Below are 13,166 nucleotides of genomic sequence, written 5' to 3' on the forward strand. Positions count from 1 at the left end.
CACTAACACTGCCTTCTCCTGAAGCCTTCATCTCCTGAAGCATTTGATCAGGGCTCTTTTTAAGTTGAACTAGGGTAGTGCTTAACTTCTAGCTACTACAAAGTATTGTTAACTATATTGTCACCCCCGTGCCACCTATATCCCTGCCCAAATGGTATTATCATGCCCCCCTTCCCCCATCTCTCTTTAGGCTACTCTGAATGCATTAGTTTACATGATCACATGGAACCATGATAATATAGGCACACAAAGGTTATGACTTTCTAGATATAATAGAATGTTAGGAACTGATTTTCACTTTTATTGCTTTAATAAATGGAATCTTTGTCAATTTAATTTGGCTTTTTTTAAACAATAATTTACAAAACTCCCCCCTTTAATATCAAAGTGAAAGCACATTTCTACAAAGTAATGTAAATTAATTAAAAATATATAATGCAAAATAAGCAATTAGGTTAATGGCACAAGTAAGGGGATTTAAACAAAAAAAAATGTTTAAACCAAATTTAAACAAAAAAAAGTCGCTGAACATCCCCTGGAGTTCAGTGAAATCAATCCTTAAGGAATATAGCAAATCTGCCTAGAGCAGGCCATCACCACAAACCGAGTGACCGTTCAAGAAGAATAATGGTGATGGAGGCCACCATGGCACCTGTGACAACTCTGAAGAAGTTAAAAGCTTCAGCAGCTGAGATGGGAGAAACTATGCATATGGAGTTCTTCGCCAGTCCAAGCTCTGGGTGAGTGTTGTAGTATGACTGCCCTCACGTGGAAAGCAGTCATACTACAATCTACCAAGTTATATGGTTATGCTCAGCCCTTATTCCGCAACATTTCTACATTTTTATTAGTTATCAGTAGGCTATTTTTATATACTGTGAAGATTAATGCCGTTGTCCTATTCGCTTAAATAGTTTCCTATTTTTACTGTCACTCTATGATTTCTGTTTCAACTACTTGGTTGTGTTTTCATGTTGATCTTCAGATACTGATTGGGATAAGCACAGATTCATCGATTTCTACCCGAAGATGTAGAAGTAGAAGTAGCTTACATTCGATTGTACTCTCTCCTTCCAACTTGTTTAAAAAAAACTGGGCTCGTCCGGGATTTGAACCCGGGACCTCTCGCACCCAAAGCGAGAATCATACCCCTAGACCAACGAGCCAACTGCATTACGTTTCCTATATTACATATTTCACCTTTTTGCTACGATTTTCCACATTTGTTTGTAGAGGTGGTTTTGTATTTTCACCCCTGACACATGTCCATAATCTGCAACGTTGGCACTATGCTCAGCTAAGCAAAAAAATTGGGCTCGTCCGGGATTTGAACCCGGGACCTCTCGCACCCGAAGCGAGAATCATACCCCTAGACCAACGAGCCACGTGCCACCTGCATAGAGCTCAATGTCCTTACATAATATAAAGTAAATTTACTTAGAGGCTGTTGCAATAGAAATAATCTCTTGTAATGTCTGTTACCCCATTTTTGTTAATGTGACTGAATAATTGTGTGGATATCAGTGCGTAGCCTACCAGTTTGACAAGCTAAACGTAGCTGTCATTCGCTAACTATTGCTACTGACGTTAGCTTCCATGTGTCTACATTAGCCAACGAGCTACTCAGTATGTAGGACGGCAATATTGCAAAGCACTTACACAGCACTTACAATTACAGCAGCCTTACAAGAGTGTTGTTTTCTTTGTAGAGTTTGAAAACTGAGAAAACAATACAGTGCATAGGAAAGTTGACTGCTGCAGCGAGGTGGACTTGGACTGCTGCGCATGCAACTACCCATGTTACCTTGCGTTCGAAACGAATTGTCGATTGTGCGCCAAGTGCAGACTGTAACGTTACCGTTAACGTAGCTAGCTAGATGAAGTGTAAACATACAAATCACTGTCTGTTCATTTGTCTGTTAAAGAGGGTAAGTTATCGTGACTAAATTGTTTTACGCCGATCGGAATCTGATATACTTCTTAAAACCTTTGAAGATGTTGTTTGTCTGATGTTCACCTTGGGAACTATCAAGAACTTTGTCAACTGCGTTAGGTTGTTTGTTTGGATCAGACCACTTATGCTAGTTTAGGTCTTTGCTAACTACAGAGCTAGCATGTTTGTTAGCCGAAGTTCGAAGTTCATGTAAGTTTAGTTAGTGAAGTTAGTAGCTGCTATAGCTAACTGCAACTGTCGAGATAAGTTTAGATGGGTATCAGTATCACTAGGGCTATGCTACTGTTCTCTGTACAACTTTCACTGGTATCCTCTCATTCGTTAGCCTTTCAGATGGTTAACAGACAGACTACAACAGAGAGTATGAGGTTGAAATTAGCTATACATGTCAGACAGATGGTTTTAATTAGAAAATGTTTCACATGCCTTTCTAAGTATGTAAGAGTTAGCTAACGAGAGTTGTCTGTCATAGCATAGCTGTTTCATGGGGAACTGTTGTAACGTTAGTGATTATCATAACGTTATGGAAATGGTAAGCGTTCGTTTGTCTAAAGATGTTTTATCTACGGTTTATAGACTGTATATTCAGCGGTGAGGATGACAAGTTGAAACAACTTGCCAAGACAATTAAATGGACATGGATGCATTTTTGGAAACACTTCGGGACCAAGACGGGAAGTGAGTGTGCAATTGACATTATCAATGTGGTTTTAAGGTATTTGGAATCAAAACTGCTTTAGGCTAGAAAAACAATTCTCGATATTTCTGTGCATATTGTTTTATGACGTGTTTGCATTTACTTCCGTTGTTATGTTGTAAATAATGAATATGAAACACCTCGGACTATAAAAGAATGGGAAACATGTGATTTGTCTCTGTTTGTGTCTCTGTTTACCTCTGTGAATTTGGTTCTGTGTAGTAGTCCATGAATGTGATTATGGGTTTAAGCTGACAGTTGTCCTCTGTAGTTTGTTATTTTTGTCTTAAAGCCAAAGTAACAACAATTTGTGGTGTCTATCTGCATTTTATCTGCGTACTGATATCTTTATGAGAATAGTTAATGAAGTGTCACATGAAGTTTATGTCATGTCATTCTCTTCCACTTCACCTTCTCCTTCAGTTCCATCCTCTCGTCCTGTGAGCCGGAGCTACAGGAACTCCTCCGCCAGATTGACATCATGCTGAATGACAAGCGCAGCGAGTGGGAGGCTGAGGCGCGTGCCCTAGAAGGGCGTCTCCACAGCGGGGAAGCAGAGCTCCAGACTGCCCGGGACCTTCTGGACCGGAGAAATACTGAGGTGAGCCAAACCCAATAGCTCCGGAAGTCCACACTCTCCATTGTTTTGTCTTGTAGATGTAAAAAGAAATAGGGGAGTTGACGTCTGTTGGTTCGACGTGTGTTTGATGGTTTAAATGCCTTTGCCTTTACGTTCAGCAGATGTTTAGGGTGAGAGAAGCCGTCACTGTCCTGTTAGACCTCCAGGGCACTGGCTTCCGGATGTTAAAAATGGTAGTGGAAAAGGAGTTGTTGCAGGTGAACTGGCATGGAGGGTGGTGTGGCTTGCAAAGCAGGGCACTCGTGCATGTGTCTGTAGCCCTCCATCTCATTTTTAATCCTGTGGCTTCATGGTCTCATAATAAAGTGTTTACAGATACATTACTGTGGCAGCAGTGTAACCCTTAAAGTCATTTCACAAGTTGTGTATGTATACCGTAGTATTCATGCCATAGGCAAAGTGTGTGGGACAGGGCTCAACGTTAACTTTTAAAAGTGGTTGCCAGCTTGGCAACCAGGCATGAGGTTTTGGTTGCCACTTGTAACAATTTGGTAGCCAAGGGCAACCAGGTAACCATTATTGCCAAGCCCTGGCGTGGGATCTCATTCCCTCCTTGTAATATGTATTTTTTAGTCCAGGAGTCATGTAGTTGAAACTCTACTAAAACTATACATGCTCACGTGACTGAAGGTACAGTACATCTACATTTTATCTACTGTGTTTTTTCTATTTAAGATGAAACAAATAGCAGTTTTAACGTTATACTCTTGAAAATACACAGAGACATGTTGCTCATAGAGAACATAGACAAAAGCGGGACACACAGGCACACATGGAAGCAGTAAGAGCTGCTGAGAACATGGCATGGGAGTCTGATGTGGAGTAGCTGTGTGAGGACCGTTCTTGTCATTGCATGCTGCTGCTCGTAGAGGCTGATATGTTTGGGAGCGCTGCTTGTCAGTTGCCATCGGATACCCAAAGCCCTGCCCTCTGACCCTCTGGCCTTGTGTCCTCAGATCAGAGTGCTCGGTAAGCAGCTAGAAGAGATGCATTCTGGGAGACAGGAACTCGTGACCAAGTACGAGGAGCAGCTACAACATGTACGAGATGAGGTAGGCTCTGCAGTTCATCAACTACCGGTAATAGTAACTAATAATTTGAAAGTCATTCGCTATTATCAGCAGTCTAGGGTTCTTGTTTCGTGCTACTGAGGATGATTTTACTAAACCAGGAATAAAGCAAATATATTCAATGTGTTCTCTCTAAATCTAGACCAATACCTTCCATTCTAAATCAAAGGTCACTGCAATGTGTGTGTGTGTGTGTGTGTGTGTGTGTGTGTGTGTGTGTGTGTGTGTGTGTGTGTGTTTCTCTCCCCTCTCTTTCAGCTGGCCAAACTGAAGCGCAGTTACGAAAAGCTCCAGAGGAAACATCAAAAGGAAGCTCGTGAAGGGTCCAAGACTCGTGGCGATGACAAAAGCGAGGTGTCGCGCCTCAACGGGAAGATCGAGGTAACATGTTTCCCTTTCTTCCTCAGATACACACACACACACACACACACACACACCAGTGTTTCCCATACATTGACTTATTTGTGGCGGCCCACCACAATATCAACATTGACCACCACACAATGATTTTCCAGGTTGTACTAAATTGTGCTTAAATCTGGTTAGCATCACAACCACGCAGTGCTAATTTGTTAAAAACTGTTGCATTCAAGTTAATTCTGCAAACCAACCACCACAAATGGAATTCAGTTCTCTGGGAAACACTGTATACGAACTGTAGGCTTCAGAGACTTTGTCTGGTTATTGTCAGTGCAGGACTTGACTTAGTTTAGAACAACACATCTAACTGAACAGTGAGTCATGGTGCTCGCGTTAACAAGTGAGTGTCATCACCGACTAGCTCATGTGAGGTGTTAAAGTAGAGCCGGCATATTGCTGACATGCTTTATTTTCCTGTGAGCTTTCAATTGGACAGCCTCTGAATTGTCATGTATATCTGTCCTATGCTTGGGATCCATTCTGGTTTTGTTACAGCTAGAATTGTTGTGACTGTGTGTGTTGTCAGGAATTCCGCCAGCACTCGTTGAATTGGGAACAGCAACGGCTGCAGTACCAGAAGCAGGTGGCGTCTCTGGAGTCCCAGAGGAAGCACCTGGCAGAGCAGTTCTCCCTCATGCAGGTAGAGCACTGTTGTCCCTCCCATGTGTACATTTGGACAATGACTGCAAGCCAGATGTCACCGCAAACACTACAACAACAAAAGAAGAGTTTGCTTCCAAAACGCTATATCCACCATTTTAATGAATTTTCATAAATCATTTTTTTACGTTTTAGTTTATTAGTAATTTCAGGAGAACTGTATTTGGGTATTGTTATTTGATTTATCTTTACTCAAACATCAAAACAACACTACTGCAATTAGATAGATTAAATAGCAAGACTTTTTAATGTTTTTAAAAACAGAGATATAACGTTTTGGAACCAAAGTCTTCAGATGGTGAGTGTGGCCACAAAGCATTTTTTTCTGAGACATTTTCTTTTTCTCATTTTTTTTCTTCTGCGACTTGAATTGTGTAGGATTAATATTAAAACTATCCTATTGTGTGTGTGTGTGTGTGTGTGTGTGTGTGTGTGTGTGTGACGCACGCAGTCTCAGGGCCCCAGTCGGCTGCAGGAGCAGACCGAGCTGCAGCGTGTGCGCAACCAGCTGCACCGGGCCCAGGATACGGTGCACATGCAGGAGCAGGAGCTGGACCGGCTGCGCAAGCTCCGGGACGAGCTGGGAGACTCACTTCGGGAGCGACAGGTCAGACAAACGGTAGGACAGGATGAAAGGGGTGAGAGAGGGAGAACTGACCAAGCAGCTGATACTTACACAACCCCTTTGAATATCATGACTGGAGTCTATACCTTGAGTAGTGTAGTGTAGTGTTGTGTAGTGTAGTGGTAATTGTAGTAGTCCAGCAGTAATAGTAAATTGTAAGTGTAGTGTAATAAAGAACAATTCTCTGACCAGATGAGAGTAGCATTTTTCTTTTCAAATAGAATCCCTCCTGTTTGTGAGTGATTGAGGTCAAGTCTGAATATTTGTGAAAGTTCTGTAGTAACTAGCCCACTACAGGTAAATGGTCCAGGTTCTCTGGAAATAAGTACATGTCAGTGAAAGCTGTTATGGAAATGATGACTACTGCCATTAGGAAGTGGAGCCTGCCATTCAAGTGTGTGTGTGTGTGTGTGTGTGTGTGTGTGTGTGTGTGTGTGTGTGTGTGTGTGTGTGTGTGTGTGTGTGTGTGTGTGTGTGTGTGTGTGTGTGTGTGTGTGTGTGTGTGTGTGTGTGTGTGTGTGTGTGTGTGTGTGTGTGTGTGTGTGTTTGTGTGTGTGTTTGTGTGTGTGTTTGTGTGTGTGTGTGTGTGCGTGCGCGTGCGTGTCTGTGTGTGTGTAGGTGCTGAGCGAGGAGAAGCAGGAGCTGAAGGCCACTCTGGACACACAGGAGCAGTTCCTGCGCAGCTCGGGCATGCAGCAGCAGCAGCTGCGCGCCGAGGTCACGCGTCTCACGCAGGCCCTGCAGGCCAAAGAGCAGGTCATCCGGTGAGTGGGGCAGCATCAGAGGAGTGTCCGAGAGTTTGGATGGGAGGGAGAGAAAGGAAAGAACGTTCCATCTCACGTTTTATTAGTCTTGAAAACGCCGCTGGTGACTGGGTTGGTCAGATTCATTCTTTTTATGTGTGCAAGGAGGAAGGATGCTTCTGACAATGAGTCACAATGGGCTGGTTGTTTTTCTGCCTTCTATGCAAGTGCACTCAGTCACACATGCAGTTTGTCCAGATTGGAAATGACCATTTGCTCAATACATACAGCTGTCTGTCTCTTATGTTATGACTGCTTGTGTCTTTGTTCTCTCCCCGTTTTTGTGTGTGTCTGTGTGTGTGTGTCTGTGTCTGTGTCTGTGTGTGTGTGTGTGTGTGTGTGTGTGTGTGTGTGTGTGTGTCTGTGTGTGTGTGTCTGTGTCTGTGTGTGTCTGTGTGTGTGTGTGTCTGTGTCTGTGTCTGTGTCTGTGTCTGTGTCTGTGTCTGTGTCTGTGTCTGTGTCTGTGTCTGTGTCTGTGTCTGTGTCTGTGTCTGTGTCTGTGTGTGTGTGTGTGTGTGTGTGTCTAGGTCACTAGAGGAGTGTTTGAGTGTGGGGAGTCCGTCCGCAGGCCTGCCGTCCGTGCGTCAGGAGCTGGAGCGGGTCACTGCCCGACTGCACAGCTCGCAGGCCTGCCAGAGCCACCTGAAGGCCGAGCTCGCCCGCCTCCGGGAGAGGTCAGATGGGGGGGGGTCAATCACGGCACTACTCCATGATGGCACTTGCAGTATATATAAAGCATGGTTGATTATGGAGTGAGTTATAACATGAAATGTGTCCTGTGTGTGTTAGCATGGACAGTGAGCGCAGGCCCAGAGGAGAGTCCAGCAGGACCGCGGAGGAGTGGAAGCAGCTAGAGGAGGCGCACCGCCGCGCACAAGCAGACGCCAAGAAGGTGAGCGGTGAGGAGGCGTTAGGACCAGGACCAGCTAGTAATGGTTGATTGTAGAATGCGACTGTTATTCTAGAATATGTGTAGAATGCGACTGTTATTCTAGAATATGTGTAGAATGCGACTGTTATTCTAGAATATGACTGTAAGTAACACTGCATTATACTATGACCCTTTGTGGGCATTCCTGTTGGTTGCATGTACATGATTGGAAGACATTGTACATATCAGTCGTGCATGCACATATCAGACCACGACAGGGCAGTCGTGGCCTACTGGTTAGGGCTTCGGGCTTGTAACCGGAGGGTTGCTGGTTCGATCCCCGACCAGTAGGAGCGGCTGAAGTGCCCTTGAGCCTTGAGTGGTTCCACATGCCCTTGAGCCTTGAGTGGTTCCACATGCATCCAACCTTTGTGTGTGTGTGTGTGTGTGTGTGTGTGTGTGTGTGTGTGTGTGTGTGTGTGTGTGTGTGTGTGTGTGTGTGTGTGTGTGTGTGTGTGTGTGTGTGTGTGTGTGTGTGTGTGTGTGTGTGTGTGTGTGTGTGTGTGTGTGTGTGTGTGTGTGTGTGTGTGTGTGTGCGCGCGTGTGTGCGTACGTACGTACGTGTGTGTGCGCACGCACACACGTCTGCAGCTGCGCGAGGAGCTGAGTATAGCGGAACAGACGCGCCGCGGTGAGGTGGAAGGCATGCGGAAGGAGGTGTCTCAGCTGACCAACGAGCTGCACCAGAGGGACATCTCCATAGCGACGCTCGGCGGCTCCGCCTCCAGCATCGAGAAGCAGCTGAGGGCCGAGGTGGAGAGGGCGGAGCGACGGGCTGCCGAACTCAAGGTGGGTGGAGCATAGCTGTGGGCACAGGGCCGTCTTTTCGAGAGTATTTCCTCATTAAGAAGGATGCCTGATGTGTGCATCAGATGTTGGGCTGTTTTAGGTACTTTTATGGTGCAAATAGGGACTGGAATGTTGGAAGGACCTGTGTTTGTGCACTCACTGATCCTGTTGTGACTACAGCTGCACTGCATGTCAAAGGAATGTCTGTATTTGAAGCCAAATGGGTTGGTGAATCACTGGTTTGGGTTCTGCAGAGCTGGATTCTGATAGTGACAAACTTTCCCTGCCAGTCAAAGCTCTTTCTCTGCATTGAGTTGTAAAGTTAGTGGTAAATAGGTAACGGTAGGTACCCAAATGTCCTGGTGGTTACTTGTTGTTCAGTGTGTTCCATGCACGTTTATGTTTTAGTGGGCCTTTGTTCGTCCTCCAGGTGACTCAGGTGCAGCTGGAGACGCTGAAGCTGGAGAACCAGCACCTGAACGAGCTGCTGGAGCGTGTGGAGCCCCACTCTCCAAAGGTGAGTGCCTCAGGGCTCCCATTCACGCGCACTGGCCGATGGAGATCCCAGCACATGGCAAGGATGCAGTAGACATAGAAAGTAGACCTCTCTTCTTTTCGTTTCTTTTCTTTTCTCTGATTGTCTAACACTCTGTAAAGCGCCATGAGACATGTGTAATATTGTGGCGCTCTATAAGTACATTTAAATTCAACTGAAATTGACATAGGGACTGTGCATGCTGTTCTTTGGCTTTATCTATCTATCTCTGTCACAAAGAGACACACATGCATATTTACACACACACACACACACACACACACACACACACAGGCATGGGCACACACATGATTCACACATGTACACACACACACATTTTGTACATTCTTTATGACTGATGCATAACCCTGCATGATTCTGCACTCACAGGCATTTTTTATGCAACACTCACACTCACTCGCAACATTCTCGCTCACATTTGCAATCTGTCCAACACGTGCACTGCGCTCACGTGTGTGTGTGTGTGTGTGTGTGTGTGTGCGCGCACGTGTGTGTCCATCAGAAGGGCGACGCGTCACTGGCGTCTCTGCGGGACAGCTACGTGTCGTCCCTGAGCAGTCTGGAGCGGGAGAACCAGCAGCTGCGGCAGGATCTGGCCGAGGTGCGCGCCCGACTGGACGCCAGCAACCAGACCTGGCAGGACAAGTACGAGAGAGCCCTGCAGCTCAGCCAGAACCGCAGCCCGCAGAGGTACACACACACACACACACACACACACACACACACGCATAATTACAGGGATGCACAAATATGCTTGTCTACTTGTGTACACTTCTGCACACTCTTCTTATCCACACACGCATTAAGGACCTGAAAATTAAAGTGGTTTTTATGTTCATCACAGATTTTAGATACATTCAAATGAAAAATACTTGTGTATTGATTAATTAGAATATGGTTAATTTATGTTGTTGGAATTAATTATTTACAGTGAATAGTTTATATTTCAGTATAGGCAGCTGCTGTTATTCTCATGTCTGTTTTGACCACCAGGGGGCACACTTGTCTCATAAATAGTTTGAAGACCAACAGCACACCCCTGTGTCTAAAATGGGTGCTGTGCTAGTTTGTGCAGACTACATTATAGTATTTGTAGTTTCTGATAAGTAATCGTAATGTACCTCAACTATGCATAATACATATTTTGTCATGCAGGGTACGTCTGTAAAATGTTTCTATACTGAATAATGTAATTTATGCAATATGTGACGATTTTATACTGACTCCATGCCACCTCCTTTGTGTCCATCAGGAGTGATGAGGAGACCCAACACAGGCACCAGGAGGAGCTGGCCGCCATGGAGACGCGTCTCCGGGAGAACGCCGCACGCTACGAGGAGGAGATCCAGAGGCTTCACCGACAGGTGGAGTCGTTCTCGCTCGCCTCCCAAAACTCCCACCACCCCAACCCCCACCACCAGCACCACTCCTCTTCCCAGACCTCCGCCCCCTCCAACGGACCCCTTCGGGAGCCCCCCAGGTCGCCCTCGCCTGCCCCTTCATCCTCCTCCTCCTCCTCCGCCTCGTCCTCCTCATCCTCCGTGCTCAAGGCCAGGCGATTGGCTGCCATGCTCAGCGGCGCGGCCAATGGGGAAGAAGCGCGGGGCTCTGGCGCGGTCGAGGATTTCCTGCCCCTGGTGAGGAATGCCTCTCTGTGGCGCTGCCAAACCCACATGCACCCACCGCGCTCTCTGGCCTTGTGGCCCAGCTCCACTGGGGCTTGGACTGGGGCTAATGACTGTCTATTCATGCCATTCAAGTGATGGGATCAGCTAACAGAGCTGAGATCCCAGCAGGGAAGGTTAGCTAAACAGACCCAAAGAGTAAAGCAAACGTGCATTGTGTCCCGTTATGTCAGGGATAATAATGCAGAACATTCATCAACCCTGCAAGGGCTTGTTTGGCTTTCTACTTTGTCTTAAGTGGTTTTGTCCACATAGCTTCTGGCAAGGAGAACCCATGCTGAATCTCCTCCTGACTATCCTAGTGCTAGTTCCAGATCAGAATCAGAATGGCAATATTTTACGTTCTGCATTTTTTTAAAATCTTCTTTCTCTCTCTTGTCTGTCCATCTCTTCCTTACTCTTCTCTCTCTCTCTCACTTTCCCGCGTTCAGGAGCGCTGCGCTGACTCGCCCGTGGGCTCGGTGACCAGCCGCTTCCTGGAGGAGGAGTCCCTGCGCTCGCGGGAGCTGCTGCAGCGACTGGATGCTCACATCCAGGGCATGCGCGAGGGCACCTCCCACACCCTCAACAAGTACCTGGGCAAGGGCACCAACAACGGGCCATAAGACCCCCCCCCCCCCACACACACACACACACACACTCTCACACTCTCACACTCTCACACTCACACACACACACACACACACACACACACACACACACACACACACACACACACACACACACACACACACACACTCTCACACACATACACACACACACTCACACACATACTCACATACACATACACACTCACACACACACACACACACACACTCTCACACTCTCACTCACACACATACTCACACACTCACACTCACACACACACACACACACACACACACACACACACACACACACACACACACACACACACACACACCCCGTGTGGGCAGAGCTACTGCACAGCAGCCGACTCTGCCCCAGCAGGTGCCTTGCCTTGAGCCACGGCTGAGTGGCTGTGATCACCAGTGCCAAGACTCATGCTGGGTGCTCTTGCCAAGGGCTTGGGCTTTTTATGGAAAACCATTAACAAGATCACTGATTGATCGTTGGTGCTTGTATTTGAAGCAATAATTGCACATATAACTATTGCCTGTTTGATGAACGACGGCGCTGTATGAATTGAATGAAGGTTTGTGGGGCAGCTGGCGTTGGTCGACATGCTATTTTTATTTTAAGTGTGCTCACAGCAGGGCACGCCGCAGGGTAGTCTGATGCAGAAGGCTGCAGGACAGGGTTGTTCAGAGTACGAAAAGAGACATGAGAATGAATGTAGTGAACCGGTAGGGACCTTTTGATTTTGAACACTGGAGACAATCAGTGGATTACACAGATGTAGCCACACATGCACATCGTCAGACGCCATTTTGACACACATGTGAGATGGTACACAGTGAGCTGCACAATAGCTAATCAGTGGAGAAGTGCGTAACTTAATGGGCAAGACATGCCCATCCAAGTGCTCGTGTGCGAACACTCGGCGAACACACTGACACGCATGTGAGATGGTGCACAGTGAGCTGCACAATAGCTAATCAATGGAGAAGTGCGTAACTTAATGGGCAAGACATGCCCATCCAAGTGCTCGTGTGCGAACACTCGGCGAACACACTGACACGCACGCCACCACAGGTGTATTTTCAGTAGCACTCTCTGCCAAAAGTGTCCTTACACCGTCACGCATGATGCACTTTCAGAAGTCTCACGTGTGCTGCTATGTTTGTGTGACCACCAAGTAAAACAACAGTTGTCCGCTGTGCCTCCCTGTATTTATATAACAAGTTTTGTTTGTTTGTGGTGTGTAACGTTTGTTTTGTTGTTTGTCGTGAACATGTGGACATCATAGTCAAAAAAGTAACTGCTGTATTTTATTTTTAAATGGAGTATTATATTAAATGCTTTTGTTTTCATACCTCTGCCTCTGTGTGTTCATCAGTGGGGTTCTTCACGGAGGCCTTTGCGTTTCAGACGCCGGGTCCTTCTGTGACATTCACGCACGGCTTCCCAGCGGCGCACACATTCTCCGGGTCAGTGGTGCAGTCGGTGGGGCTTGGGGAAGAGTGTGGCCGGGACCGCTCAGCGTGGGGTGGCATTCCTCAGAGAAAGTGGCATTCCTCAGAGAGAGAGAGAGAGAGAGAGAGAGAGATGAAAGATAAAGAGTGAGTATGAGAGAAAGAGGGAAGAGGAGGAGTTTGCTAGCGTTTAAGTGGCTAGTGATTGACAGGGGAGAGATTTAGCACTGTTTAGTTGCTGGCAGTATGTCGAGGCCCCAACTTTAGACTTAAACCTGTGAG

General features: G+C 46.5%; 1 protein-coding gene and 2 non-coding genes across 4 annotated transcripts; 1 reads left to right on the forward strand and 2 right to left on the reverse strand.

The window, feature by feature from the left end:
* Window positions 1-1,094: 1,094 nt before the first annotated feature.
* On the reverse strand, window positions 1,095-1,166 carry trnap-ugg (transfer RNA proline (anticodon UGG)). The gene has a single exon. It is a non-coding gene; the product is annotated as a tRNA-Pro (tRNA).
* A 146-nt stretch (window positions 1,167-1,312) lies between these two features.
* Window positions 1,313-1,384, reverse strand: trnap-cgg (transfer RNA proline (anticodon CGG)). Its single transcript has one exon. It is a non-coding gene; the product is annotated as a tRNA-Pro (tRNA).
* A 383-nt stretch (window positions 1,385-1,767) lies between these two features.
* On the forward strand, window positions 1,768-12,784 carry cep63 (centrosomal protein 63). Of its 2 annotated transcripts, none has more exons than XM_076278862.1 (15): window positions 1,768-1,928; window positions 2,531-2,632; window positions 3,075-3,252; window positions 4,248-4,343; window positions 4,620-4,742; window positions 5,308-5,421; window positions 5,893-6,060; window positions 6,685-6,830; window positions 7,397-7,543; window positions 7,659-7,761; window positions 8,392-8,589; window positions 9,020-9,106; window positions 9,648-9,835; window positions 10,398-10,782; window positions 11,262-12,784. In XM_076278862.1, the coding sequence occupies exons 2-15, from the start codon at window positions 2,586-2,588 to the stop codon at window positions 11,433-11,435; spliced, it is 2,154 nt and encodes a 717-aa protein (XP_076134977.1). In that variant the 5' UTR covers window positions 1,768-1,928; window positions 2,531-2,585; the 3' UTR covers window positions 11,436-12,784. The 2 variants fall into 2 exon arrangements, with proteins under 2 accessions (XP_076134977.1, XP_076134978.1); XM_076278863.1 differs by having other exon boundaries at window positions 5,893-6,048.
* The last annotated feature ends 382 nt before the right edge of the window (window positions 12,785-13,166 follow it).

Source organism: Alosa pseudoharengus, unplaced genomic scaffold, assembly GCF_046254945.1.
Source record: "Alosa pseudoharengus isolate Yale_2024_CS ecotype anadromous, Long Island Sound unplaced genomic scaffold, YU_APseudo_1.1 YU_APseudo_1.1_scf_11, whole genome shotgun sequence".
Taxonomy (NCBI): Eukaryota; Metazoa; Chordata; class Actinopteri; order Clupeiformes; family Clupeidae; genus Alosa; species Alosa pseudoharengus.